The sequence below is a fragment of the Anopheles gambiae genome, chromosome 3 (assembly GCF_943734735.2).
Source record: "Anopheles gambiae chromosome 3, idAnoGambNW_F1_1, whole genome shotgun sequence".
Taxonomy (NCBI): Eukaryota; Metazoa; Arthropoda; class Insecta; order Diptera; family Culicidae; genus Anopheles; species Anopheles gambiae.
In genome coordinates, this window is record NC_064602.1 from 48667596 (window position 1) to 48694330 (window position 26735).

Below are 26735 nucleotides of genomic sequence, written 5' to 3' on the forward strand. Positions count from 1 at the left end.
GCTTCCTCTCGAATGCTGCTCAGAAGATTCAGATTTTTACAGTGTCCTTTTCTCAGAGACGTATGTGAATACTGGTGCTATAAAGCTACGATATAGTCACAGCTCTTTCCATCCCTAGCATTTTTTTAGGTGAACTACTTCCTCAGGCAATACAATGGCCCGAGATATGTGACATCTTGGATGACTTTAGAAGTGCGTTCACCAATCCGTACTTCACTGACAGACCCATTCGTAGGTCTGGTTTTCTTAGTGATGGTACGTGTTGGTGATCATGATGAAAATCTAGTTAATGGTTGATTTTCCGTTTTGGAACCCTCTTTGATAGTTTTGGATATCTTAGTTAATCTGGGAGGATCAGGCAGGATATTGTATAGGCCAACCGGGGGCCTCCACTCCTTTTAACGCTTAGGGCCCCCAACACCCTAAATCCGCCACTGAATAGAGCCTCGAGTTGTTCTTTAAACTGGCTGTTGGGTAGTTTATCAATATACTAAGCTCACTGCGAGAGGACCTCTGGTTGGTTACTAACTAGAGCCTAATCCTAGCTCCGAGAGCAAATTATTTTAGGATTTACGTTGTTTCGAATACTTTTCCAAATTAAATTTAATGACACAGGATGCCATCAAGTTTGCTGTAAAAAAATCAGTATGAAAGTAAAATGAACTCAAGCATTATAAAGTTCTATATAATTCAGTTTTTTGCCATTTATTCAGTCCCCATCAGCTCTTTATTTTTATTTACTTTTGCAAAAAAAAAAAATAGGATTTACGAACCAGCTTCATTAACACGTTCTACAAACAATCACAATCAAGTACACAGTATTGCTAGTCATTCACTGCTGCAAAAATAGTTTCTGCTAGCAATTGTTTCTACTATCTTTGGTTCTAGGTGCTACTTTCGCTAGAATTAAATGAATTTTTCCGACGGTTTGTACGTCATCGTTTCGACGCGTGCCAGCTGTTTATGCTGGCCTATGATCTGCTGCAGCCAAGGTAGTTCTCGGTAGACGGTTTCAAACTCACGGCACGTTTCGAAAAACACCGGATACAGCTGGGGCAATATGCCGTGATCGAGCGTTGGGAAGAGATGGTGCAAACAGTGATCGCCAAAGCTGGTCAGCACCATGAACTGTGATCCTTTCGTATCCGACCGATCGATCACGGCGGCCATCTGATAGACGGCAAAATCAATGTCGGCGCTGGAATATGGAAACGGTTTAGCTAAAATTACTTACATCTTTTTAATGAATGTCATCTTAAAACTTACGGTATTTGATCTCCATCGTGCACGGCCTTCGGATGATGATGGGCCGCATTCAGTCCGATCAAACCAAACAGGAAGCTAGCGACAAGCACGATGAACAGCCACATCTTGATCACTTCCCACAGGCTGGTAGCACCCACCACGTACATGAACGTCGGCAGTATGAGTGTCACTAAATCGTCCAGGAAGAAGGTGTTCTTTCCCGTTTCGTAGGTTTCTATCACACGCTTAACAAATTCGCCGTAAAACAGGAACGAATAAACCAGCGGGCCATACAGCCATGATGCGATTCGTTTCACCGAGCTCTTAATGGACGGATTCGGCAACCAGCACAGAAACGGTTCAAAGTAGGAAATTTCCAAATCCAATATGGAGTTCGGGAAATTATGATGCGATAACGCATGAGAAATACGCCACTCACTGTGGGGAAAGGATAGGAAAATGTGCGTTATACGTTGAATACAGTCATTCATCTGGCTTCACCGACTCTTACCGATAGCTTGAGAAGGCCAAATTAAACGCCAGCATGCGCCAATTGTCCCGCTGGTGGAAGAAGTTGTGAGCGCTTATCATTGTCCAGCAAACGAACAGTCCCGAAACGGTGGCGAGTGCATAGCTGTGCAGCCGGATGGCAAGAAACGCAAGACCGAACGCAGCCGCCAGCATCGAGTCGATGATTAGCTTCGATCGCTGCGCTGGACCATAGTCGATATCCTTCAGCTTGTCGCGCACTCGGCGCTTCAGCGTCCGGTAAAACCCATCGTCACGGAACGTCAGTTGAACCGCTCGCGGTGTGGTGGCCTCGCGCACCTTGTACTTTCCCAGCAGGCCCTCCGCTCGCACAGTGACGTGGTGCGTTTCGAATGCTTCCGTAATGTCGGTGCCCTTTGTTAGGCGCAACCACTCAGGGCCACCGGGATGACGCTCGATAAAGTCCGTAAAGTCGTACAGGGTGTCGTGAATGCGCCAGAGCCCCTCCGCACCATCGTCCTGCCGCTTACCGTCCAACCATCGGTAGACCGTTTTTAAGGGTTCATCTCGAAAGGAGGGGTACTTTTTTGATATGGTCGTGATGTAATTGGTCGCCATGACCCAGCCCAAGCCTGAAGGCGAATCTGCAAACAAAAGCAAAATTGAAAAGAAGTGCATCGTCAGCGGGTTGCACTACGCTGAAGGTCGGGAAACAAGTCCAAGTGCACGAAAAGCACTAAAGCAATAACCTAGTGTTGTTATAGATTTATCTTAGTTTGGTGGGGTTTCTGCGACTGTTGAGAGAATGATCTATTTCTGTAGATGTGTCGTAAAGCTGTTTAATGCAATAATATGCTCGTTATACGTATCTTACATAAACTCCCATATTCACAAACGGTCTTACTATCATTTGGTAAACCAATTCGACTGCCGTATGTCGACAGCGGTGACAATCACTTTAAATTGCCAAAGTCCGTTCGGAACCGTTCACGATTGCAGCAGGGGTATCTCAAGGTAGTGTCCTAGGTCCTAGTATTCTAGAATCTATGTTAAACGATCTCCAATTGTGTTCAACTTTAAAACTCTCTACATTTCGATCTAATTTAGTTCGAGATCCATGAGACCTTTTGGATAGCGGGCCAAACGACCATTTAAAACAATCTTTGTCTTGCGGGTTTCTTAAATGGTTTTAGAGAACCGATGAGTGTTAAAAACTAGAATCGTTCCAGCCCTTGAATATTACAGTATAATGTGGAATTCTTCACAACAATATAAAATAGAGAAAGTTGATGCAGGCCAGCGAAAGCTTAAATATTCTATGATCTATTCATTGATCTAATTTATGGCCTAATGACTATGAATGCCTTTTATGTTGTGTCAGGTGATTCATATTTGAACGGCACAGAAGATTTTTTTTTTTTGATGTGGTGCATCTTTTTTTAAAATATTATGCGGTTGTATCAATGCACAGTCTATTTTACACATAGGGTACTTCTAACAATTGAGTCAAGATCGACTTAGTTTGGAACCAGTTTCCAATATTTGCGACAAATTTCCAATATTTATAACCCTTTAGGAAAAAGGGCCATTTCAGTAGTAGCTTAATTAGCATGGCGACATTTTCACCACAGTTTAGGTATAAAATTATAAAATGTTTAGTGTGATGTAATCTTCTTCTTCTTTTTCTTCTTTTTCTTTGGCACAACAACAACCGTTGTCTGACCGACCTGCCTGTACCACTTACTGGGGCTTGGCTTTCAGTGATTTGCTGATAACACACATAGTAGGATAGTCACAGTCCTACGGTATTGAAGCACGGTTCATTCGAGGCTTGAACCCATGACGGGCATGTTGTTAAGTCTTGCGAATTGACGACTGTACCACCAGAACGGCTACGCAGTGTGATGTAATACAATTTGTTTATGTATGACCTAATAATGTAATATTATAATTAATGTATTATATTACACATAGTGTAATTGTGAGTATATGGTTCCTTACTACGGTCAATTTTTTGCCCTATAATGTTTAATAAACATCATTATGTTCTGTAGGCTTATGATGCTGCATGTCGTTATAGATGCATAAATCAATTATCAATTATCCTGCTAGAAAAGTCGTCCGAAGCCGTAATTATGTAAATTTAAATAAAAAAAGCATTTTTTTTCTTATTAATATATGTCCGTTATCTCTATAAAGGCTTTATACACCATCAGCTTATATTAATTAAGTTTAGCATCTCTGGCAGGCAAGTCATCTGCGCAATTATATCACGGACATTTGCCCTACGACCTGCTAATGTCGATTGACGGACATTAACCGATAGGGGCAAGGGACGATCGACAAAGCTCATCTAATAAACATTAACTTATTTTCTCGCGTGTTCTAAGCACCTGATGCACTCTATTACTGCACATCCCCAGCAATATGTGCTGCATCACGTTCAGTCAACGTGAAGCTGTTGTTCTGCTTGCACTGAATGGTTTGTAAATATGAGACCGATCAAGTCAAGACGGTCCAATTCTAGGTTATTTCTAATTACCACCTTTCAAAACGCAACCCAGCTCTCCCTTTACTGTTACTCAAATGATTACGCATAGTGTGTTCTTAAAACATTGGTCTTTTTCTCTTGATCCGATAAGACATTGCGCTGCTTCAGGGAGGGTTAGGCGTTATATCTCACCCTTACACTTATCGCACTGCAAGGTAAGAGTGCATGTGGGAAAGGGTTTGAACTTTTTAAACGCAATTTCATGGTTCCGATAAACAATTTGAACTTTGAATTCAGCATTCGCATGGGTAGGGCACATTTTCAGTTCCACTTCACTCCATCGTATACCGGCTTAGAACAGCACCGATGATTCGTTACCGCGACTGAACCGAAGCCGAACAAAATTACGCGGGCAGAATATCAATGACCTACGCACGCACGTCATCCACAGCTTGGCGTTTAACTGTATCAATTAGTTTGTCATGTCACACCGATACCACATCGTAACACGGCGTTCTGCAACGAATCAACCGGAATTGGGCGAATCCGTTGACGTAGATTGCAAAAATCTCCTTCTCCCTACGGTAGGAGAGTTTGTTCTAACACTAAACACTGCACTTGTTTTGACCGAAAACAAAAAAACAACCAGAACTTACACGGTAAAAGCTGCTATTTGGGTGTAGCGGACTTCCGCAATCACTGTTTTCGAAACCGTGCACTGCGGGCGAATGAATGAAGCGAACTTATCGACTCGGCATTTTGTGCTGACCGTGGACGAGTGACGCCGATTAATCGCTGGACAGTAAATGGAACACTAACCATTCTAGTAACGTGCGTACTTACACAATGAACACACACAGTGTACCAGTGAGCGGTTGCATATCCAGCCGAGTGATTCCCCTTGGAGCGGGGCGCATGTTTCACTTACGGATCAGTTCAAGATCGAACTACTTTACCACATCGTAATTTCATCTCGTTGCTTCTGCTAACACGGTGCGTATGATTGCATAAATATGTGTAATTAATTACCAAGAATATTCGATAGGGCAGAAAATTAATTAAAAATTTTTTTTTGTTTTACTTTTTATGTAACAGTCACATCAGGTTAGATCGATGTATTTTAATATGCACAAAGTTATTTTTTTAATAATTTCACTACATTCGATTATTTATTAAATTTCTTTATTTTTATACCTTTGTTCAAATTTTTTTTTTCATTATTGAAAAATGTTGATTAATAATAATACAGAGTTTTTCAGGAGTTTTCATTACTTTGGGACATTCTTGAGCTTTTTTTTATTTCTTGAGCTTTTTCTTATTTGAAATAAAATGTATATGAAGGGAAGTTGATTCTACGACACCCTTTTCGGAGAGGCACCTTAGTAATCCTGTTGGATTACCGAAAATTCACATAAATTTAAGCAATAAATTATGCTGAGATTTTTCGTTTACTACCATTATTTTAGAAAGAATAAAAAATAAATCGATTTTTTTTCTATCTCTATACAGCTAAATGTCCATTAAAAAGTATTATTTTCTCTAGCATCATATAAGAGCAGTAACCATTTTGTAGGAATGTTAGTAGAAGCACTGAATCAAAACAAACCTTATCTCTTGATAAGGCGGGAACTGCACACACAAAAATACCATGCATACAATCGTCGACTGTGTTGTTTCACGCACACTGAACATAATTCATTTTCGCTTCTGAAGCTTAAAAATTTCAATATAAAATAATATTCACAATTCCTCAGGCGACATAATGGATTCATTTTACCTGGGATAGAAACACAGCCCACCATTTGGGAGAATTTGGCCAGTACGATTAAATGAGTCCCATCGACTGGTGGGTCTTATCAGTGTCCACAGACAAGCAGGCAGGCGGGCAGGCGAACGTGGAGTGCCGTTATCGATGTGTGTACCTTTTTGGGATGTATCAAACCTTCACCCAGTTACGGCACCTCGTCATGTTGCGGGCAGTCTCAGTCACCGTAAAGCGATGGACGGCGGTGACTGTGATCAGACGACATGATGAAAAGGAGTATTTGCAGGTAAAGCCAACAACCACCTAAGCAGTGCATGGAGTGCGCTCGCTTCTAAGACACGCCGTTTTTCGTTCTCAGGTTACCACTGTTTTGGAAAATCTATCTTCCAACGCTGGCTACGCTGATCGTGTACAATGAATATCTCATCCACATTTATCACAGCTTTCAGTGGGCTGAGCTGCAATGTGAAACAGGTTAGAGAACTAAGGAATAACACCGAAATGATACATAGTTGGAATAAACATCTTAATTTCGTTTATGTTTTTTTTTTTCTTTTGTTGTTTCAGATAGCTGCATTAAGATGCTCCTGGTTGCTGATCCACAGATCCTGGGCAACACATTCGACACGAAGCTCTACTGGCCGTTAGCAAATTTCGACTCGGATCGGTATGTATGAACGAATAGAATAATCTCTTACAGTGTAGTTGAAGAAGTATAATGTAGTTAGTTCTGCTGACGTTACTAAACGCACTTAAGAAATCCCCAAACTACATGCTTCAAACCCACTCCAGGTGTTTGTTGAGTGTTTCTGAATGTGAGCTTTATCGCGCTTGTACATTGAACAGCAGTGAATCAGAAATCATCTTGCGTCGCCGGCGCTAGCTTGTAGGGACGAAATAAATTGACAGATCACGCGCCAATCGTGCGTGTGGGATCCCTAATCTTATCAGCAAACGGCTGAAGAATGACGGTGTTCAATTTGGCTTTTATTATTTCAACGATATTGGATAATTTCTTCGCATTGATAAATGATCAAGCTTGTGTGACAAGATAATACAGCATTATGATGAATTGTGAAAAACGTAAATAGTGAGGAAGAAAAAAAAGGAAGAGAAGTGCAAAACATCTGTTATTTTGTTTGGTTTTGTATTTTAGATTATAGCTTAGTAATTCGTTTAAAGATCATGAAATTCTAGCATTATCAATAGAAAACTCATGTTAAGGGAAAGTGTCAAATAATCATAAATGTTCTACTAAGTGTAGTTAGTTTTAATATACATTCAATTAAATGTATTTTCAAGTCATTTAAAACGAACGTACAAAAGCGTGGTGCAACATGCAGCACCGGATGTTATCTGCTTTCTGGGTGATCTCATGGACGAAGGAAGCGTTGCTAACGATGATCAATTTGCCGCTTACTTTACCCGTTTTGTCAACATCTTCTCCCAACCGACTGCAAACACCATCATGGTACGTATGAGCTTATTTATCACCCAAATACGAGCCAATTTCGGGCCAGATAATTCGTTTGGTAACGCGCCGTTGCTCAGTTTTACATTCCAGGTGATAACGATATTGGAGGCGAAGGATTAGAAACAATTAAATCCGACCGAGTGCTCAGGTTTAAGCAATACTTTAACGAGCAGGACGAATTAACGATCGATCCAATGTTGCGCATCCTGAACGTAAATCGCATCAGCATGACACTTCCGATGAACAGTGCACCGAGCACCGAGGAACCGCAACCCTACACCGTGCTTTTGAGCCACATGCCAATACTAAGGTGGTCGGATCCTTTTACTTATAAGGTGAAACGCAACGCGGTTAGTTATCAAAGTGATATTTTTTACCATCATTTTGTTATTCCTTTTTCCAGGTTATTGACGATTTTCAGCCAAATGTGATTTTCTCCGCCCATGAACACAAATCCCGCCACGTTAAGACGCACCGTAATCAGCTGGCCCAGGGTGCCCCTTTCGAACCACTCAACACAGAACGATCCAACCGGCACGAGGTAGTGGAGTTTGACTTAAACTATCTCAAAGATACGCGAGAGCTGTTGGAGTTTATCGTGCCCACCTGTGCGTACAGAATGGGCGAAATGAAGATAGGGTACGGGTACGCCATGTTCGATGGTGATAAGCTCCGGTATACCGTGCTGTGGACATCGCAGCGGTTCTATCAGCTTGCGGTGTACTCCATGATGCTTATACCGCTCAAACTGGTCTGTGGACAGCTCTGGTGTGGCGTGCTAAAACGTTACTGGTGCTGCTGCCGCAAACGAAATCGCAACTACTTACCGCTTCCGCTGGCATGAAACGGCGTGCGGAGGATCGCAAGGTAAAAAAAACAATCCTAGTATTATTGCGGGAAAGTTCGACATGAATTCAGTATTTATTTCAACATTTAACTGTTCCATGAAATGGTGTTGAATGTGATTTAAAATGGATGTTATAGTAAGAAAATAAGGGGAATGAAAGGAAAACACCTACAACGTTTCCACAATGTTACAATCCTTAATTAGTTAGTTGATGGAATTTAATTTCCACTCAGTATACACATGAATGAGTTAAATCATTTCGCCTCAGCCTTGGGCGCCCCTTGTAGTTTTGCATTCAGCTCATCGATAGTGCGTTTGATGTCCTCGTTAATATCTCGACGCTTTGTCAATACTTCGATCGCTTCCTTGTACTTTTTCACTCCAGTCCATCTAAAGAATCATATCGGCATTAGATATCGAATGCAGTGCGATCGACGCCTTACACATTAACAGTACTTACACTAATGCTGCCGCTTCGTAATTTCCAATGACGTCCAAATGATGTGCCCATTTGCTAGCCACCTGCTCCAGAATAGGATCATCGGGCATTTTCTGCAACCTGCAGATCACCCATGCTTCGCGGAAATACTTGGCATCGCAAAGCTCTTCGATGGATGAATCAACCTGTTAAGAAAAAGGGACAGTGTATGCAGTTCAACAACATTTACATAGCTTGTCAACAATTACTAACACTTACCTTATGGCTGGCTAGAAAATAGGGTACAGCTGCTAAAGGTTGCTGACCTTCAATCAACTGATAGGCATAAGCTTGACAGCATTGACGCCAAAACCTGGGTAATTTAGGTGGAAGAGTCGAGTGTCAGTGTACCTGTTAGTTTCTAGTAGTAAAGCGACGAGATACTCACATGTGCGAAACGTAGGGCGCTAATGCCAACATTTGAGGAGTCAGTTTCTTTTTAGTAATACATCCCAAAATTGTATCCTTCAGTTTATGCAGCAGTTGCGGTAACATTACCATTCCGATCGATGAGACGTCCGTGATGGTGTGCATTTTTGCTAAAACATTACAATTGGCCAATAATTTATTTCCGAAACTAATAGCCATACCAATCAAATGCTTACCCTCTTCCTCTATAAGTTGTTTCAGGTTTTGTTCGGTCGAGAAAAGCCTTTCGTTGTAGAACATTTTTTCGTCTGGCGCGCTCATTTCACTATCATTAACCGGTGGTTCAACGACTGGCTGCTTTTGTTCGATCGCTTTCGGTTTTATCAACCGGTTAAACTCTTCATCTAGCGATTCGTTATCACTGCCATTTTCGTCTTCATCCAATTTAGTTGGTTCCGGTTCCGGGTCCGGTGTATGTAGCAATTTAACGATACATTCTAATACATCTTTTACTTTGTTCGTTTCACGATACGTAAGTGGCAATGTTGTCGCTACGGTTGGTGTTGGCATTGGCTTAACAGCAGCGCCTTCCTTTAGTGTGACCTTTTTCACCTCATCCGTCAGTTGATCGACGGCCTCATTCACAGACACAGCAGCGGGCTGCTTATTTCCTCGTCCTCTCTTCTTCCCTGGCATTGTCTCTATCGGTTTGCTATCTTCAAGTGTAGCGAATTTGATTTTAGGATACTTTTTTGATGATGCTAAAATATTACATAATAATAAGATTGTTTTAAAAAATCGTTGCGCGGATCGATCCGATCCCTTTCAGGAAGCATTCCAAACTTTACCTTTAGGCACTTTGTCGTGTTGTTTAGTGTAATCGTATGATGAAAGTGGGATCCCTTTTCCGACGTAAAGTATTATGTTTTCATCCAGCGGTGAAAAGATGGCTCCATAAGCAAACGATTTTGTATAAAACACACTCAAACAGGTAGCTGAGAGAGCGTCCCAAATACGAATAGAGCAATCGTAGCTAGAGCTTAGAAGAAGCATCGAGTCTCCCAGATTCCATTTCACCTTACAAATTCCCTCCGTATGACCCTCAAGCGTAATAATTTCATTTTCTTGCTCACCTAAAAAAACGTCAGCTGATTAACCGAAGCGAATTTACGGGATATTAATCGTTAGTTCAACTCACCATCAAAACCGTCGCTCAAGTTGATCAAACGTATAGCATGGTCGTTAGAACCAACGGCAAGATAATTCTGCTTGTACTCCACCGAGCTGATGTACCGATTAGCAACTTTATGGCAGTACAATTGTTTAAGATTTTCATCCAAACCGGTGATATAGATGCTTCCCTGCTGAGTACCAATGAAGCACATCTTATCTGTCCCTGATATGTTTGAAACCTGGCCGAACTGCTTGCATCTGACGGGTTCTGAGAAACGCAACGTTTGCAATATTGTAGTTCTACTGAATTATTTGTCGAAAAAACATATAATCATCCAACGCTTACCATACTTATGAGCGCCTGACATGTGATAGTAAGCAAGTTCGTTTGTGCCACACGCAAACAATACCAGTCGCCTTTCCTGTTTGTCGTTCGTTAAAAAACACCAATGCAAAGCATACACTTCTTTGTTGATGAAAGGTTTCATTATGACGGGGACGTTGCTCATGCTGCTCGTATCGAGCACTCCGACCCGTCCTTCGTTCGTGGCGAAGGCCAACTTATCCTCTTCCTCTGGATGCCAGGCCAGGAACATAACGAAACCACTAATTTTATTCGTAAATGGTTTGAAGGGAATATTGTCGGGCTGCAGACTGGCCAGGTTTAATTTTTCGATTCTCGGTGCAGCACTCGCGAGGGCAATACTGAAATGAGCAATGGTCAGTTTAGAATAAGAATATAGAATGCATTGCCTGTAGTTAGCTACGTATTTACTTACACCATTGACTCGAGTGGATTTTCCACCACACAACGGTTTGTGGGAGTGATACAAGAGTAATCGACAACCACAGTCGCTTTACCGGATTCAGCCACTTCCAAGCAGCTTATCTTTCGATGGATCGAAGAGCACCACAAATACCGGCCATTGGTCTCCATCTTCGTAAGCCCTTTAGCGCGAATCACATGGAAAATTTTCTCCACTGGGTATGGCGCCAAGCTTTCCTTGGCCACTAGCTGCAGGCGATCGTTCTTGAACTTGAATTCTACCTTCCACTCAATCACCTGCCCATTTGGGGTGTTCGCAACGATGTGCGACTCATCCATCCACACAGCATTAGTGAACAAAGTATCACAAAGCCTTCCGTTGGTTTCGGACGGTATCACGATTTTGTCAATTGGAAGGCCAGTTTCGTAGTCCCAGAACCAGACGACATTTTCCCGACTTCCACTAACCAAAATGAGCTTGCTTTCAAATTCCTCTCGATCATCCAGCGGTTCTTCTTCGGCTTCTCGATCTTCATTATCGACTACCACGTAGTCGCGTAACTTTTCACAATCATCCAAATCGTTTTCGTCGTCCGTATTGAAGTCTTCCTGTGCTAGAGTGGACTGTTCCCCGGCTTCGTCGTCCTCCTCTTCTTCTTCTTCTTCTCTGCGATTTGCCGCTTTCAGGATATCTTCCTTCAGATTTTCGCAAGCCTCAAGAAAGTTAAAACCTTCGACCGTTTTAGCCTTCTCTCGGAACTGATTCTGCTTATCATCCTTCGCCTCGCGGTCAATGATGGTGCCAAACTCTTCCTGGCTTTCATTGAAATCGTAAATGTCAAAGAAATCCGAATCGTCCGCAACCGGCACAGTCTTTTTTCGGGCCTGCTTTTTGGGCCTGTTTTGCACCGTTTTGGACGCACTGTCCGGTACGTTGCCACTTCCAGCTTCTGGATTGTTCTGGCGCTTCCTCCATACATTTCCCTTCAGAACTGGCACCGTCATACATTCTATGGAGACAATTTCCTTGTCGTGACTGCGCAAAGTGTGTAGTATGGCCATTTTTTTAATAGAAAATATTTGTATCAGCCCATCCTTTAGCCCAGCGATAAACACGTCACGATCAACAGGTGAAGGTACGAGCGTAACAACGGTTTTATTGCGGAAAAAGTCCGGCATCGCCTTGTAGCTGTCCGCGAGCAAACAGTACACCACCAGATCGGAACGATCGCAAGAAATCACTTTTCCATGTGCAGAGAAACAAATCGCCGAAGTTACATCTTTGAACTGTTGCCTTGATGTTGGCGCTTTCGGTGCTGTTGCGTGACCGCGATGACCATGGACCGGCTGTCCCAAGTCGAGATCCCATACGTACAGGACGTTATACTCGTCCAACGTAGCAAACAAACGCTTAGCACTCCAATCTGGAGAACATGCCAGGGATTTTGTACTGTGGTAAAGCACGGAATTAGTAACCAAATATTGATGCCTAAAACCGACTCAAATACTTACAATCCATGCACATTGATTAGCTGAGTCTTGGGCAGGCAACCCGTATCCAGCGGCGGTATGTACACCACTTCGTAGCGCGAACAGTACAGGATGCCATTATCCGGGGTAGATATTAGGCTGTTTTGATGATACCATCGGTGAATGATCGGAGCAACAAATCCTTCCATGCTTGGCACCATCTTATGCACTGTATTACAATATTTTGGCGTGAAACTTGAGATTAAATGTTCCGTGCGTGGGTACCGGCTGTAAACAGTGTAATTTTGTAAGCCTTTTTGTAATAAAACCCGCGTCCGGCTCTGCTGTCAACATATGTGTCAAACTAATAGCTCAGAAAAGCCAATCGTCTAACCACAACGTAGCACTGTAATGAATCCATCGGACATACTCGTTAACATTGGTGCAAGCTAAACATTTATTTAAATTAAACCTACACATTATTGTACATTTTATACATTATAGCGTCACATTAAGCCAAGGTATAAACAATACAAGCTCTTTTACAAGAGAACAATCATTCTAAATTACAACTGAAAGTTTATGCATAAAACGTGACGCACGAATTATCAATTATATTAGATAAAATGAAAAATTCGCATGAACATGATTTGTTCGCTACCAATGAGCATGATTCGTCTTTTGTTTATTTTTTGTTACATCGTATTTGCATTTATAGAACAAAATTGTAAATGGTCTTTGGGTTGCTCACCCCTGAGCTACCTCGTTTGACATTTTGGCAAAATTTGATGTTGTTGACAAATCGTGGACGGTGAAAATTTGTGAGGCTGCATTTTCTTTCCAAAACTACTGTGCGTGAGTCAGATTGTGTGCGCTGAAACCGGACTTCGTTGCTGCAATATTGGACACATAGATATCCGCACAGGTATGTGAACAATCTCTTACCAGATTTTAGTTTTTACCCCTTTAGAAGAAACAACAGAAGCATTGCGTACAATGGTTGTTTCGCTGTGCAATGAAGAATGTTGTTTCGTCATGGAAAACATATGAAAGTATCGGCTTCGAAGGGAAACGCAATCGGATTTTGATATCCGGGAACACATCCGGGGAATTAGTGGGTGTTGTGCAATAGAATTGCCGACAGTGAAGTGGAAAGGACGTAGTTATAGATAACACAGTCCCTGTCTCAGAACGCTAACATATCCAAACGATTGTACGTTAGTTGCCGATAGCAGTGTCATGTAAATGCAGCTGTATTATATTGTGTTAAAGCTGTGTTACAGATGTAAAAGTGCGTGCAGAGAGAAATCGATACAGCGCGGTACGAATGCTGTCGCCTGCTGCCTGTGTACCTGTTTTTGTTGTGCGAAAAGAATGGTACGACGTCACCATTGATGCGGTCATTGGTTGCTTTGCCCAATCGGAATTATGAATGGAAAATGATTGGCTTTAAATTTTCGCACTAACCATTCGGCAAACCAGCGCCATCCGTCGCCGATGGTTGTGTAGCGAAATGATAAGACGAAACATTTCTGCATGTTAAGCATCTTGCGTGAACTTTCGCCGACGGACCATTTACGTTATCCATACACACATTTGTTCACCATCCGCGGCCGGTCGGTCTAACAAACACGTCGTCCCGATTAGTGTTGAGGGCTTTTCTCGAAGGCATTGAATTGCAGTTGCTGGTTGTGCGGTGTGTAAGCGTTCGCTGCTATTTGCACGACGAAATGTATGGTAGAACGCGACTCGTCGTGGAATAAATTATCGACGCGTAAGTGCACAAGGTGCGACTGGAATGCGGGGATACGGGGATGAACGGCGATTGGATAAATGTATACGTGTTGTGCGCTACTGTGACCTATACAACGCAAAACTCTCTTATCAGTGTAGCAGTGGAGTACAAACAAAACACTCTACTTGAGATGGTCATATTGATATTGATTTTCGAAATATTGCGTTTTACACAGCTGTGTGGACTAATTTTTACTATTTGTAGGCAACAACAAAAAAATGCCTTACCAAGAGGCAGCCGAATGGAATGAAGGAAAGAGCGATTTTACTAATACACCTTTAGCTGCACGGGAGAGATGTGCGTGTAGAGAGTCGCAAAATATACGTCAGCATGAACAGAACGGAGGAGGTACAACATGATCGGGCAATGATTCCTAATGTCGCTTTTGCCGGGTGAATTGGTTTGCTTGAGAAGAGCCGTTCCGGCGCTGGCAATCGAAACACGATAATGGTTCCCAAAATGTTTGATGCGAGCGCACATGGCAACGAGCAATAATCATCGTTGGCGGATTGAGTGTGACCGAAGCTAATGCACAGCGAGATGCATGTGTCTGGCTCATTAGTGAAGGAAGTGAAGTTGTTGTAAGGTGGGAAGACAGAGAGCAGGGGGTGGCGTGTTTATGTTGTCGTTTTGCTCGCTCCTTCACACGGCATATACCGGCAAACAGTGTGCGAGTGGAGAGCAAAATGCAGGCAACGCTTACTATGACGATGACGATGATGATGATTGCACAGATCGTACGAGATTGTCGAGAGGTGGTCTGATGTGGGCAATACGTATACAAGATATACAGCAGCGGTGATGGTAGTTGTGAGTTCACGCATGTTTATCATTGTATTTTGCAGCCAACTTTGCGGCATATTCGTATAGATCGTGGAAAACGTACGAAAATATCAAAAATAGGGTTTTGTTTGGCTTGGCACGGGATGATGTTAGGATGTCTGCACGAGACATGAGCACCGAAACCAAAATGGAATACCTTGACCTTGGCCATCAATTTTGGGACCTGGGAGAAATAATCAGGAGGAAACACCATAAGCTTTTCATTGTCAAGGTTATATCGATCGCGGTGAACATTGCCAAATCTATGTGGTGCTTTCTGAAATAGAACATTATTTTGACAACTAATATGGTTAGTAAAGCGTGGCACGGTTTCTCATATGAAAATGTATAACAAAGCCAACTGGTGAAAAATTGTAGCTGAAATCAGAACGTTGTAGCAGAAACCAACGGCTGCAAGAAAGATTAATCGGCAATTGACGGATGAAGCCATCTAAAAAGCTAGTTTAGTGAATTAGATGCACATCTGCCGTTCAAAGTCTTCACTGTGCCCATTAGTTTGGATTTCCTGGTCCCACCCATCTTTCACCCGCTCACTCAGGAAGGATCCCATCCCGCTTCCTTAAGGGTTGGTCCAGCGAGATTATGTAACTCTCTGTGTGATGATGACGTCAGTGTATGTTGGCTTACGATTCCTGCTGATTGACAGAGGGAAGAGATGACTTTGATTCTGATGAAAGTATTGATTTAAATTGCTTTTTTCTTTTTAAGAAAAATCTAACATGAAGATAGATCAGTTTCCGTAAGATTTAGTGTGAATGAAGCCTAAATTTTCATTTCAGAGCATTTACAAAATCACATTTCGTAACATTTCACGTAAGGAACTAGTCCACTTGCACAAAGTTTTTTTTTTGTTTTTGTAAAGTAACTTTCTTTCCATTGAATTTATGATTGAAGGATGATTGATCTAGAGGTCACAGGAAGGAGTGAAGCTCGCAACACGTTGATAGAGCAAAAAGCGTACTACACATACACAGTGGCCGTATGCTCTGGTTCCCGTAGCAACGGCTAGTTTTACAAATAAACAATTTAAAGTGTGCATCGCCTGATGGTGCTATGTTGCCTTGTAAAGTGTAGAAAGGAAGGAATAATTCGTGTTAAATGTAACAATACCGCAATGCAACTGATCTCTCTTTAGCAAAGGGTTTTGCAATGCTGTTAATTAACATATGGAACCAGGATACAAAACAGCATGGTGTAATCGGGGTCTAGTTGCAAGAACAGGTTTTGAAAACAACCAGGATGTAAACCACTATTTCAAATGGTGTCCTCGATTCGTTGCTTGATAAAACCCGAGCGAATTGTACACTTTATTCACAAAGACAGTGAAAGTGATCGGGGCAAATAGAACAAAGAGTATATTTGCCAATAACCCGGAAAAGCTCCGCATTTGTTCATTAAAGCATACCTTTAAGGTAAATTGATTGTTCAATCTCATTTGTTTTACTAGAATTTTGAAGGTGCACCCCTTCACCAGTTTGCAACTTGGCGATGGTGTGAAAACGCTACTGCTTTTAACCTGTCACTAGGTCAAATGCAGCATGCATGCATAAGAAACCGCCACAATCCGCCCTTGACAGTGTCCCGATCGTGCATGTTTTTTGCTCGCTCAGGTCACCGCTGCTTCTTCCCGTCGGCTGCACGGGTGTCCCCTATCAGTGACCGTCCGGTCCGGCACGGTCGGACGAAAGGCGGATGCAACGGCACATGACCAGCACCACTCACCGGTGGTGTGTAGTCTCCGCAACGAAACAACGAGGTGAAACCGTGGTGAACCATCAGCTGAGGAGATAAGAAATGGCCGGGAACGTAACGTTGCGAACGCGACCAGGCAGCCAAGCCGGTAAGGGCAAACCACACGTACGTACGCACACACACACACACACGTGCACAAGTCTCAGCGAATGACGCTGTGGAGGCAAACGGTTCGTATTGGTAGCAGGAGAAAAGCAAGGAAAGAAAAAAAGAACCACCCCTTGTACCGCGTCTCCCTGCGGGTCCCTGCCCTACCAAACACGATGGGCCCGAAATCACGCTGTTTCGCGGCCGCCGATTTCGCGTTGAAACCCCGCCAGTCGGAATCCACTTGAAGGAGCCGAGCCGAACTCCACGGGGTTTAGTTGCGTTTGTGTCGTCGCCTCGAACGGATCGTTGTCTCTCGTAGCCGTCCAGCATAACCCAGGAGTGTGTGTTTGCTGCCCGTGACCGGTTTCGCTGCATTGTTGGCCCGTTTCTACTCGCGGTCACTCCCACAGCTGCGCTTAGGTGTGTAACCGTAACTTTTCGCTTCCGCGTGTGTGCCTTTACCAGAGTGGTTCGCGCTGAACCGCAAGCCCTGGCCACCGAGTGTTTGCATGAGTGTGTGTGTATGTGTATATGTGTGTGTGTATACAGTGTGTATGTGGCCAACATTATACGAGTTTTGGTCGTGGTGTGTTTTCGGCTGGAAGAGAAAGTTGTTGCCCATTTTCTCCCAATTTTTTCGGTGGTGCATTTGTAGTGCGTTAATGGACGTTTCATCCACTTCCCTAGGAAACTAGCAATAATTAATGAATCCGGAGTTGCTGCGCTCCCAGCCAGCCAGTTCGCTGGTTGCAGGTTTTCTCTGCTTCAGTGGAATTTTTATGTAATAAATAATCAACCCAATCCCCGTTCCCCGTTAGCTTTTGGCCACACGGAATCTGTCTAATACTACAGTCGAGCACCGCGCGCACACACTTAACGCACACGGGCCTTCCAGTCTTATCACACTTATCAGCAGGATTATTTGGCCCTTGCTAATTTATGTGCCCCGATAGATGCAATAATGTTGTGTTGCACCCTCACTTCACTCGGCATATTCAGTGGGCTGGTCTATCAGAGGTTGGAAGTAAATTTGATCGCCTATATAGTACCAATTGTCAATGTATCTATGCGCAACCCATTGATAGATAAATCCTTTCTAAATGGGGGCTTTTTTGCAATAAATAAGACTTTGCTTGCCTGATAAAGCTTTTCCCTGGCGTTGAATAAAGTTGTAATTAAAGTTTTGATTGTAGAAAACATTGGATTCTTGTTAGACGTGTTTAATACAGTTGGAATTGATTATAGTATACAAAATGTATCATTAAGGCTGTCTTGAACCATAGCGTTTTAGGCTAAGGCTCATGGAATTAGAAAGATGAGCGTTTTGTTTGAAATAAATTTCATCCTTTCTGCTATCTATTGCTGTTGTCTTCAGTGATGCTCCATCTCCCTCTCTCTCTCTCGTCAAAATCTGAACGGCGATAGGAATGTTGTAATCTTTATCTACTAGGTGCGACCCGCGACACGTCATGCGGACGGGGACAGTGTTGCTAACCGCTAAAGGTCCACCTGCTTTCGGTCAGTCAACCTCAACCAAGCCAGCCGACACAACAAACTACTCCTCATTACCAAACAGTCCGAGCGTGCTGGCAAACGGAGAAGGTCTTTCCATGGTTGTGTCATTAAGGGGAAAGCGAAAGCTGGGACGGCGTTTTTAAGCAACCACGCCACAGGTATTGTCTTGTCTGTGACTGGTATGTCGGGCTGGCTGGCTGGGTCGAAAGACGGGCCAGTTTGTTGCTACGAACCCAGGCTGCGCCCTCTGAAGCGCATTTGAGATGAGTGAATCGTTAAAAGGCCCATACGCACACGATGCATTCGGTGGGCATTGCAGCCCTATGGCATAACGGCTTTCGGAGCCGTTGATGTAATACGATTGGCGGGTTTAAATCAGCCCACACACAAACACACAACAGTGTGAACACGTGGCGAATGCGAATGCGCTGTTTTGTCGGTCGTTGTAGGAATTCCGTGTGACTAATATTCTAATGATCTCTCCTATCTATTGGGACAATCTTGACAGATTTAAAAGATCAACTAACAAAAGAGGAACACACACAAGAGGTACAATAGCAAGATGTCCGCCAAAGCAATACGCGAAGCCACCGGTAAAGACATTATCAACCGTCAGCTGCAGGGCGATCATGGAGCGGCCAAGTGTCGGTTTGCAACCGTGACCGAAACTACACAATGGCAGCAGTTGGTGCAGGACAACCCGTGGCTGGAGACATCGGTAAGTGGCAAACAATTTATTCAATATATTCGTACATTAAGCTTCTTTCGCTATTCACCCAAGTGATGTGTAAAGATGCACTGATTTCGGAGGAAGGATGTTGTTTGTTTTTAGGTTTGGGATTTACTCAAACTTCATAACTTCATCTAGAATCAACTATACTTATAGAAATGAAAGTTAACGTTATCAATTGTTAATTTATAAATCTTACTAAATAGATCCCTACTGTGCAAAGTACGGTCAAGGTCAGGTGCTGAGATAATGCACTCTGCACAAACAATAAGCGGCTGGAGAGGATGATGTCTGCTTTGCCGTTAATTGTCGTTTGCCACGAAGAAACTTCGAGAACCTCGACTTTTTGTTTCACGCAGCAAACTGAATTCCGTCATCAACCCGATTGCTTGTCCGCTTCTACTCCTAATACCTTTACATAAATTCATCAGGAGAAAAAAAAGAAAGAAAAATATTGTAACTGACATACCTACATATAGCGGTGATCAGCTTTTTGTGGGCACGGAATTACGTAAAATGGCTTTTTTTCGTCACAGCCTGTGGATCTTTCGGCCGTTCGTAAAGGTGGTGACGTAAAAACTGGTGGCCGAAGGTGTAGTGTATCATCGAAGTGTTTGTATAGAGGCTTGGTGAATCGCGCGTCAATACGTAAATGTTAATCTTTGGCTGTGAGGTTGTATCTCAGAGAAACGACGTTCGACATTTAATGCTTCGTAATGTTGATGTTGCGATAAAAAATGTACCGAGTCTTGGGGTGCCATCTTTTCAAAGACTATATTCGTAGAGTTCTATTAAGAATACATTAGTCAGTCGTATAGTGTTCAAAGCTGTGTTGTTTTACATAATGCTATACGAACTCTGTTTATCGGATAGTATATAATATTTCGTTCAGTAAAACTTTTTAAATATAGTTGTCACTACAATTAGCAATTTTAACTTTAAATATTGGAACTATGTTACAGTAGGTGACCGCTAACTGGATGTGTTTTAACTGGAGTGCTTTTTAACTGGAGGTTCGCTAACTGGAGTGATTCTCAGTTAACGAACAATTAAACGTCAAAACATGAAACATCCGGAATCTTATGAAGAGAAATTTGTCGCAAAAGTGCATTTTTCAAACAAATTTAGGGTCTCTTGCCTACGTTTGCTATTAATTTATGTTATTACACGAATTACTATACTTTATATAAACATAAATGAAAAAAAAGTTTGGTATGTTTATTCCAGTCAACGCCAATCAAAACAATCAATCCATAGAAACGTCACTCCAGTTAGCGAACATTGTTCGTTAACTGGAGCTTGTTTACCTCTCAGTTAGCGGTCACCTACTGTACTATATATCATATATTGCTGTTACAATGTAACATACTATTAATCTTTTCTTTTTCTTTTCTTTGTATAGCCTCTTGTGGTTAAGCCTGATCAACTGATCAAGCGACGTGGAAAGCTTGGACTGATTGCCGTGAACAAAAATCTAGCACAAGTAAAAACATGGGTCAACGAACGGATGGGCAAGGATCAGAAGATTGGCAATGCTACTGGCAAACTGCGCAATTTTATCATTGAGCCCTTCGTACCCCACAAAGATGTAAGAAATGTTGATTTTTTCCAGCAAATAATAACAAACAATTGATTATTTTTAATCATGCCTTCTAATCAACTCATTAATCTTTACAGAATGAGGAAGCGTACGTATGCATCTACTCTCATCGAACGGCAGACACAATTCTGTTCTATCACCAGGGCGGAGTTGATATCGGCGATGTGGACGCGAAAGCATTGAAATTGGAAGTACCAGTCGGTACTGATGTCACAATGGCCGAGATCGAAAAAATGTTGCTGACCGAGATTTCTTCCGCTAAGAAAAAGTAAGAGTGATGAATGGTGCAAATTAATTGGCGCAGAAAGTAAAAAATCTCCAATTTTATTGTTTTCCATTTACCAGGAGAGTTGCAAACTTTGTGTACAATCTATACAAAATGTACGTGGATCTGTACTTTACTTACTTGGAGATTAATCCGCTGGTCGTGACGGACGACTCCATCTACATCCTTGATCTTGCCGCTAAGGTTGATGCAACTGCAGATTTCATCTGTCGGCCGAAATGGGGAGAGATCGATTATCCGCCACCGTTTGGACGTGATGCGTTCCCGGAGGAAGCGTACATTGCCGATTTGGATGCTAAGAGTGGCGCTTCGCTGAAGCTAACCATTCTCAATCGCAACGGTCGCATCTGGACGATGGTGGCTGGTGGTGGTGCTAGCGTTATCTATTCTGATACAATCTGCGACCTGGGAGGTGCTAGCGAGCTGGCCAACTACGGCGAATACAGTGGCGCTCCGTCAGAGCAGCAAACTTACGAGTACGCTAAGACCATTCTTAGTCTAATGACGAGCAGCCCGAAGCATCCGGACGGAAAGGTGCTGATCACCGGAGGTGGCATTGCTAACTTTACGAATGTGGCAGCAACGTTTAGCGGAATCATTACCGCTTTGCGTGACTACCAGCAGAAGCTGATCGAGCATAATGTGTCCATTTTCGTGCGCCGTGCTGGTCCGAACTATCAGGAGGGCTTGCGCAAGATGCGTGAGATCGGTAGCAGCTTGGGTAAGTTGGAGAGTGAAAGGTGTGGTGTGCGAGGTTTGGGTGTTGATTGGTTATTTTGTTATTTTATTTCACAACAGGCATTCCACTGTATGTGTTCGGTCCGGAAACGCATATGACGGCTATTTGCGGTATGGCGCTGGGAAAGAAACCGATCGCAAAGAGCAATAATGTACACTTTGCTACCGCAAATTTTCTATTGCCGGGCGGCCAGCAGGGTGCTGAGTCGTCGAAGAAATCATCCACGGCCAGCCAGGAAAATGGTAAGCTTTTCTTTGCCGTGTACATGACACAGTGAAACCCCCATCCTTCCTATGTATTTCCTATCAGCTCAGATCTTTTACTATTCATTTGTGTGCCATCGTGATGCTTTTGTGAATTAATCGTGCATATTTCCCTATTCGTTTCCACTGTACACGAAGCATCTGATGAACGATTGTGTAGCAATTCCTCCGCACAAGATAATACCACCCCTACAGTTATTGTAGAGCAAAACGTGCCACCTGCCCCACGTGGTAGAATGGCTGGTTTTTCTAAGCTATTGTTTAAAATATTGCTCCGTCCGTCATATACCACATCGAACGATGACGAAGATCGTTCCGGCAAAACCGGCCAAGGTGAGCGTTTGCTTTTTGAACAAACTTGTTAAACAAGTACGGATCTATGTTGTAAAAAGGGTGTGTTATTGGTAAAATATGTATAAAGTGCGTGTACGTGTTTCCATTTCCTTTACAGTGGAAATGATAAGGTTGCTTTAAGGTTTCTAGTTGAAACTTCCCTTGGTGTTAGTAGCACGCTGTTTAGCAAACCGTTTCTTGGCCGGACGCTATTATTTCCTTCGGTATATGAAAGAGACTGAACAATTGATGTAGTTGTAATCTTCAGGTTGTTTCTAATTTCTGATAAAAATATGAAAATACTTTCTCCTGTGTTTGTATTGTTCCACAATTACGCTTGCATACGTTTCATACACTATGATTCATTTATTTACACACAAATTTGTGTTTCCCAGTGGCGCTTTGGTGCGTGTGCAGCTTTCGTTATAATTTTCCATCCCACTATCATTAGCCGTATCAAATCCGACCTTTCTGAAAATTCACATAATCCCATACTGTTTTCCTATTTTTTCTTTTCATTTTCTCCCCGCACGTCATCACGCATTGTGTGTTTGTGTTCATGGTTTATGTTTGCATCCTCGCCTGCTTCCGATGATCAAACACCTTCCATACATAATCCCGTTCACCGTATCCCTACGTACGTTCATAATGCGGTCTGTACTTGCCGTACCACCATCACACTTTAATCGATAAACGCATGTAGCAGCTAGTAGTGGCGTTAGCAAGAAAATTACCTCACCCGCTACTTCCCCGGTAGGCGAAGCTGGTGCAGCCCGCAGCTCTCCAACGGAGATCGGGTCGAATGCGTACCGTCAGATGTTTAGCAATCGTACTAAGGCGATCGTTTGGGGCATGCAAACCCGTGCGGTTCAGTCAATGCTAGATTTCGACTTCATCTGCAGGTGAGCAAAGGCGAAAAGGGATTCAATGAACCGAATGACGATACTAACCAAAGCATATGTTAATTTTATTACAGTCGCGATGAACCTTCCGTAGTGGCTATGGTGTACCCGTTCACCGGATACCATAGACAGAAGTTCTACTGGGGTCACAAGGAAGTGCTGATTCCGGTGTATTCCAAGATGTCGGAAGCAATCAACAAGCACAAGGAAGCGGACGTGCTGGTAAACTTTGCATCGCTCCGGTCGGCCTACGACAGCTCGGTCGAGGTGCTGGACTATCCGCAGATCCGCACGATTGCCATCATTGCCGAGGGTATTCCGGAGAATCTTACTCGCAAGCTGAACATGGCTGCCCGTGAACGAAACGTTGCAATCATCGGTCCGGCCACGGTCGGTGGCGTCAAGCCGGGATGTTTCAAGATCGGCAACACGGGCGGTATGCTCGACAACATCATACATTCCAAGCTGTATCGCGCTGGCAGTGTTGCGTACGTGTCTCGCTCGGGCGGTATGTCGAACGAGCTGAACAACATTCTTTCGCTGACGACGGACGGAGTTTACGAAGGCGTGGCAATCGGGGGCGACCGTTATCCGGGCACTACCTTCATGGATCACATCATGCGATACCAGGCAGATCCGGCTGCCAAGATGATCGTACTGCTGGGAGAGGTTGGCGGTGTGGAGGAGTACGAAGTGTGCGAAGCGCTGAAGGACGGTCGCATCACCAAGCCGCTGATTGCCTGGTGCATTGGAACGTGTGCGGGAATGTTCACCTCTGAGGTGCAGTTCGGGCATGCGGGATCTTGCGCCAACTCGGACCGCGAAACAGCATCGGCTAAAAACAAGGCTCTTGCCGAAGCCGGCGCTCATGTGCCTGCATCGTTCGATGCTTTCGGTGATATGATTGGATCCGTGTACGAGAGCATGGTGAAGGAGGGACTTATTGTACCTGCGGAGGAAGTACCGCCCCCGACCGTGCCGATGGATTACTCGTGGGCTCGCGAGCTTGGTTTGATCCGTAAGCCGGCCTCGTTCATGACGTCCATCTGTGACGAGAGAGGGCAGGAGCTGCTTTACGCCGGTATGCCGATCAGCGACGTGCTGCAAAAGAACGTAGGAATCGGTGGCGTTGTGTCGCTGCTTTGGTTCCAGCGCTGTCTGCCACCGTATGTGTGCAAATTCTTCGAAATGTGCTTGATGGTCACGGCTGACCATGGACCAGCCGTGTCCGGTGCACACAACACGATCGTATGTGCACGAGCTGGCAAGGATTTGGTGTCATCTGTAGTGAGCGGTTTGCTCACGATCGGTGATCGGTTCGGTGGTGCGCTTGATGGTGCAGCCAAGCAATTCTCCGAAGCATACGATTCCAATCTCCATCCGATGGAGTTTGTAAACTCCATGCGCAAGAAGGTAAGTGAAGAAGGATGGGGAAAGGGGTACCGTGTTTTGCAGTGAAGCTCTCAATACGATAATACAATCTACCTTTTTCCTAGGGTCAACTGATCATGGGTATTGGTCATCGAGTGAAATCGATCAACAATCCGGATGTTCGAGTAAAGATCATCAAAGAGTTTGTAATGCAAAACTTCCCAGCTTACCCGCTGCTGGAATACGCGCTTGAGGTGGAGAAAATTACCACCAGCAAGAAACCGAATCTAATTTTGAACGTCGATGGAGTCATTGCAACATCCTTTGTCGATATGCTAAGGAACTGCGGTTCATTCACAAGGTATGTTTTGAGCATGTGCTATGTTAACCCCTCAATTCAGTACATTTAGTTTACCATACTTTACTATTATTTATTCTATCATTAACAGCGAGGAAGCCCAGGAATACATCAACATCGGTGCGATCAATTCCTTGTTCGTGTTGGGTCGCAGCATCGGTTTCATCGGACATTACATGGATCAGAAGCGCTTGAAGCAAGGTCTCTACCGTCATCCATGGGACGACATTTCGTACGTTCTACCTGAGCAGTACAACTAAAAACCCGCCCTCTGCCGGGATTCGTCGGGCATCAGGGAAGAGACTTTACAAACATTCATTAGCACAATACGACACAAAACGCAACCGTTTCGTTCGGACCAGAGAGAGAGAGAGAGAGAGAGAGAGAGCGAGCGCGCAGAAAAGTGAAAATTTCAAGAGGGTGGTAATTCAAGTAAGCAAGCAAGCGACAAGAAAACCAGATAGCGATCGGAAAGAATCGAAAACAAACAAAACCAATCTACACAACTTGAGCAGCTTTTGCACATGCTGCGTTCTTTCCATTTCCTCCCCCCCCTTATTGGTAACTAGTTTTACAAGAATCTCTTCTTTTCCTTTGGCGTATAGTGTAAGACGTTCAGATTCGTCATGTTCTGTTTTGTGGCTGTTGAGCTACTAATTTTACATTCTCAACAAACAGTGCATTTATGCAAGTAAAAGTTGCTCTGTGTAATTTGTAACTTATTACTACTATCAACTACAATTCGTCGATTCTGTTAAACAATGGACGATCATCATTTTTTTAAAGGTTGGTCCTAACCTAGGCCCCCCGCCTATGCAGAGAAAGAAAGTGTTATTTTGGCAGACACAATATTTGCTACCCAATGCAAATCAATGCAAATCAGGGCAAATCTTACTGGGGTGGAAGTAGGAACGATGTGTTCGAAACAAACGCAAGCAGTGAAAGCGAAATGAAGCTTACTTTTAATTGCTTTCATTGCTCATTAGATTCCAATGCTTTTTTTCTTCTTCCTCTTCTTTCCATTTTTGGTTTCTTGATTTTTATTAACTACATCAAAAGTGAGTGTACAAGGCATATAAATAACGACGCTATATTCCATGAATATCATAGCAAAAGGTGGCACTGAAGTGAGAGGCAGGCATATTTGCAATCTGGCCAGATGCGGGCGGAGACGACGAGCTCTAAATCTTATCATTTCTATTTAAAATTGTTATTATTTTCTTTCCTGTAAAAGTCTTCATTGCGGTTTCTGTTGCTATTTATAAGTTTATGTGGATATGTTTCATCTAATTTACTTGAATGGAAAAAAGATACATCAATAATAGTGACAAAATAACGATCTCTGTGTTCATTTGTGTTCATTTTTTCATGTGTTGGTTTAGTTTAAAAATGTGTTTGATTGTAATTTAGATGGTGTTTGTTCAAATTTGTTTGTTTCCACAGAAAATCCCGCGCCATCCCAATACGTAATTGTTTCCAAACATAACAAAACTGAATGGGATGGATGAAAGTGTTGCCCCAAAACGAATACAGGAAGGCAGGCAAATGTTGAAAATGAAATATGTATCAGTGTGGCGTTGTTGTAATCAGC

The 26735-nt window shown here is 43.2% G+C and overlaps 4 protein-coding genes across 14 annotated transcripts; 2 read left to right on the forward strand and 2 right to left on the reverse strand.

Annotated features, from left to right (window-relative positions):
• Nucleotides 1-674: 674 nt before the first annotated feature.
• On the reverse strand, nucleotides 675-5169 carry LOC1279569 (cytochrome b5-related protein). 3 transcript variants are annotated; one of them, XM_061654920.1, is made up of 4 exons: nucleotides 4884-5169; nucleotides 1757-2378; nucleotides 1267-1683; nucleotides 675-1198 (listed from the first exon to the last, which is right to left on the reverse strand). In XM_061654920.1, exons 2-4 carry the CDS (start codon nucleotides 2350-2352, stop codon nucleotides 907-909), a joined length of 1305 nt encoding a protein of 434 aa, XP_061510904.1. In that variant the 5' UTR covers nucleotides 2353-2378; nucleotides 4884-5169; the 3' UTR covers nucleotides 675-906. The 3 variants fall into 3 exon arrangements, with proteins under 3 accessions (XP_061510904.1, XP_061510906.1, XP_061510905.1); XM_061654922.1 differs by having other exon boundaries at nucleotides 4574-5038; XM_061654921.1 differs by lacking the exon at nucleotides 4884-5169 and adding an exon at nucleotides 4662-4805.
• Nucleotides 5170-5725: 556 nt separating this feature from the next.
• LOC1279570 (uncharacterized) lies at nucleotides 5726-9206 on the forward strand. Of its 2 annotated transcripts, XM_061654932.1 has the most exons (7): nucleotides 5726-6276; nucleotides 6349-6464; nucleotides 6558-6657; nucleotides 7293-7461; nucleotides 7542-7799; nucleotides 7868-8331; nucleotides 8697-9206. In XM_061654932.1, the coding sequence occupies exons 1-6, from the start codon at nucleotides 6254-6256 to the stop codon at nucleotides 8306-8308; spliced, it is 1107 nt and encodes a 368-aa protein (XP_061510916.1). In that variant the 5' UTR covers nucleotides 5726-6253; the 3' UTR covers nucleotides 8309-8331; nucleotides 8697-9206. The 2 variants fall into 2 exon arrangements, with proteins under 2 accessions (XP_061510916.1, XP_319319.5); XM_319319.5 differs by having other exon boundaries at nucleotides 5729-6276; nucleotides 7868-9206.
• On the reverse strand, nucleotides 8353-12928 carry LOC3292129 (protein rigor mortis). 2 transcript variants are annotated; one of them, XM_554046.4, is made up of 10 exons: nucleotides 12610-12928; nucleotides 11111-12547; nucleotides 10678-11036; nucleotides 10357-10599; nucleotides 10007-10291; nucleotides 9395-9919; nucleotides 9178-9328; nucleotides 9009-9102; nucleotides 8772-8935; nucleotides 8353-8701 (listed from the first exon to the last, which is right to left on the reverse strand). In XM_554046.4, the coding sequence occupies exons 1-10, from the start codon at nucleotides 12786-12788 to the stop codon at nucleotides 8566-8568; spliced, it is 3573 nt and encodes a 1190-aa protein (XP_554046.4). In that variant the 5' UTR covers nucleotides 12789-12928; the 3' UTR covers nucleotides 8353-8565. The 2 variants fall into 2 exon arrangements, with proteins under 2 accessions (XP_554046.4, XP_061510907.1); XM_061654923.1 differs by having other exon boundaries at nucleotides 9395-9916; nucleotides 12610-12923.
• Nucleotides 12929-13312: 384 nt separating this feature from the next.
• Nucleotides 13313-26480, forward strand: LOC1279572 (ATP-citrate synthase). 7 transcript variants are annotated; one of them, XM_061654930.1, is made up of 10 exons: nucleotides 13313-13492; nucleotides 19071-19280; nucleotides 20695-20880; nucleotides 20970-21160; nucleotides 21238-21899; nucleotides 21977-22159; nucleotides 23271-23415; nucleotides 23490-24828; nucleotides 24912-25147; nucleotides 25236-26480. In XM_061654930.1, the coding sequence occupies exons 2-10, from the start codon at nucleotides 19125-19127 to the stop codon at nucleotides 25402-25404; spliced, it is 3267 nt and encodes a 1088-aa protein (XP_061510914.1). In that variant the 5' UTR covers nucleotides 13313-13492; nucleotides 19071-19124; the 3' UTR covers nucleotides 25405-26480. The 7 variants fall into 7 exon arrangements, with proteins under 7 accessions (XP_061510914.1, XP_061510909.1, XP_061510912.1 ...); XM_061654925.1 differs by having other exon boundaries at nucleotides 13335-13492; nucleotides 23217-23415; XM_061654928.1 differs by having other exon boundaries at nucleotides 13335-13492; nucleotides 23220-23415.
• The last annotated feature ends 255 nt before the right edge of the window (nucleotides 26481-26735 follow it).

Coding starts and splice junctions, on each gene's coding strand:
- LOC3292129 (XM_554046.4), bottom strand. CDS start 12,788: ATGGTGCCAAGCATGGAAGGATTTGTTGCTCCGATCATTCACCGATGG. Junction 12,548..12,609: donor CTAATCAATGTGCATGGATT/GTAAGTATTTGA, acceptor GCTTTACCACAG/TACAAAATCCCTGGCATGTT. Junction 10,292..10,356: donor CTTGAGCGACGGTTTTGATG/GTGAGTTGAACT, acceptor ACGTTTTTTTAG/GTGAGCAAGAAAATGAAATT.
- LOC1279572 (XM_061654925.1), top strand. CDS start 19,125: ATGTCCGCCAAAGCAATACGCGAAGCCACCGGTAAAGACATTATCAAC. Junction 19,281..20,694: donor ACCCGTGGCTGGAGACATCG/GTAAGTGGCAAA, acceptor TTCTTTGTATAG/CCTCTTGTGGTTAAGCCTGA. Junction 24,829..24,911: donor TAAACTCCATGCGCAAGAAG/GTAAGTGAAGAA, acceptor CCTTTTTCCTAG/GGTCAACTGATCATGGGTAT.
- LOC1279569 (XM_061654920.1), bottom strand. CDS start 2,352: ATGGCGACCAATTACATCACGACCATATCAAAAAAGTACCCCTCCTTT. Junction 1,684..1,756: donor TTGGCCTTCTCAAGCTATCG/GTAAGAGTCGGT, acceptor CTTTCCCCACAG/TGAGTGGCGTATTTCTCATG. Junction 1,199..1,266: donor CACGATGGAGATCAAATACC/GTAAGTTTTAAG, acceptor TCCATATTCCAG/CGCCGACATTGATTTTGCCG.
- LOC1279570 (XM_061654932.1), top strand. CDS start 6,254: ATGATGAAAAGGAGTATTTGCAG. Junction 6,658..7,292: donor GCAAATTTCGACTCGGATCG/GTATGTATGAAC, acceptor TGTATTTTCAAG/TCATTTAAAACGAACGTACA. Junction 7,800..7,867: donor CGGATCCTTTTACTTATAAG/GTGAAACGCAAC, acceptor TCCTTTTTCCAG/GTTATTGACGATTTTCAGCC.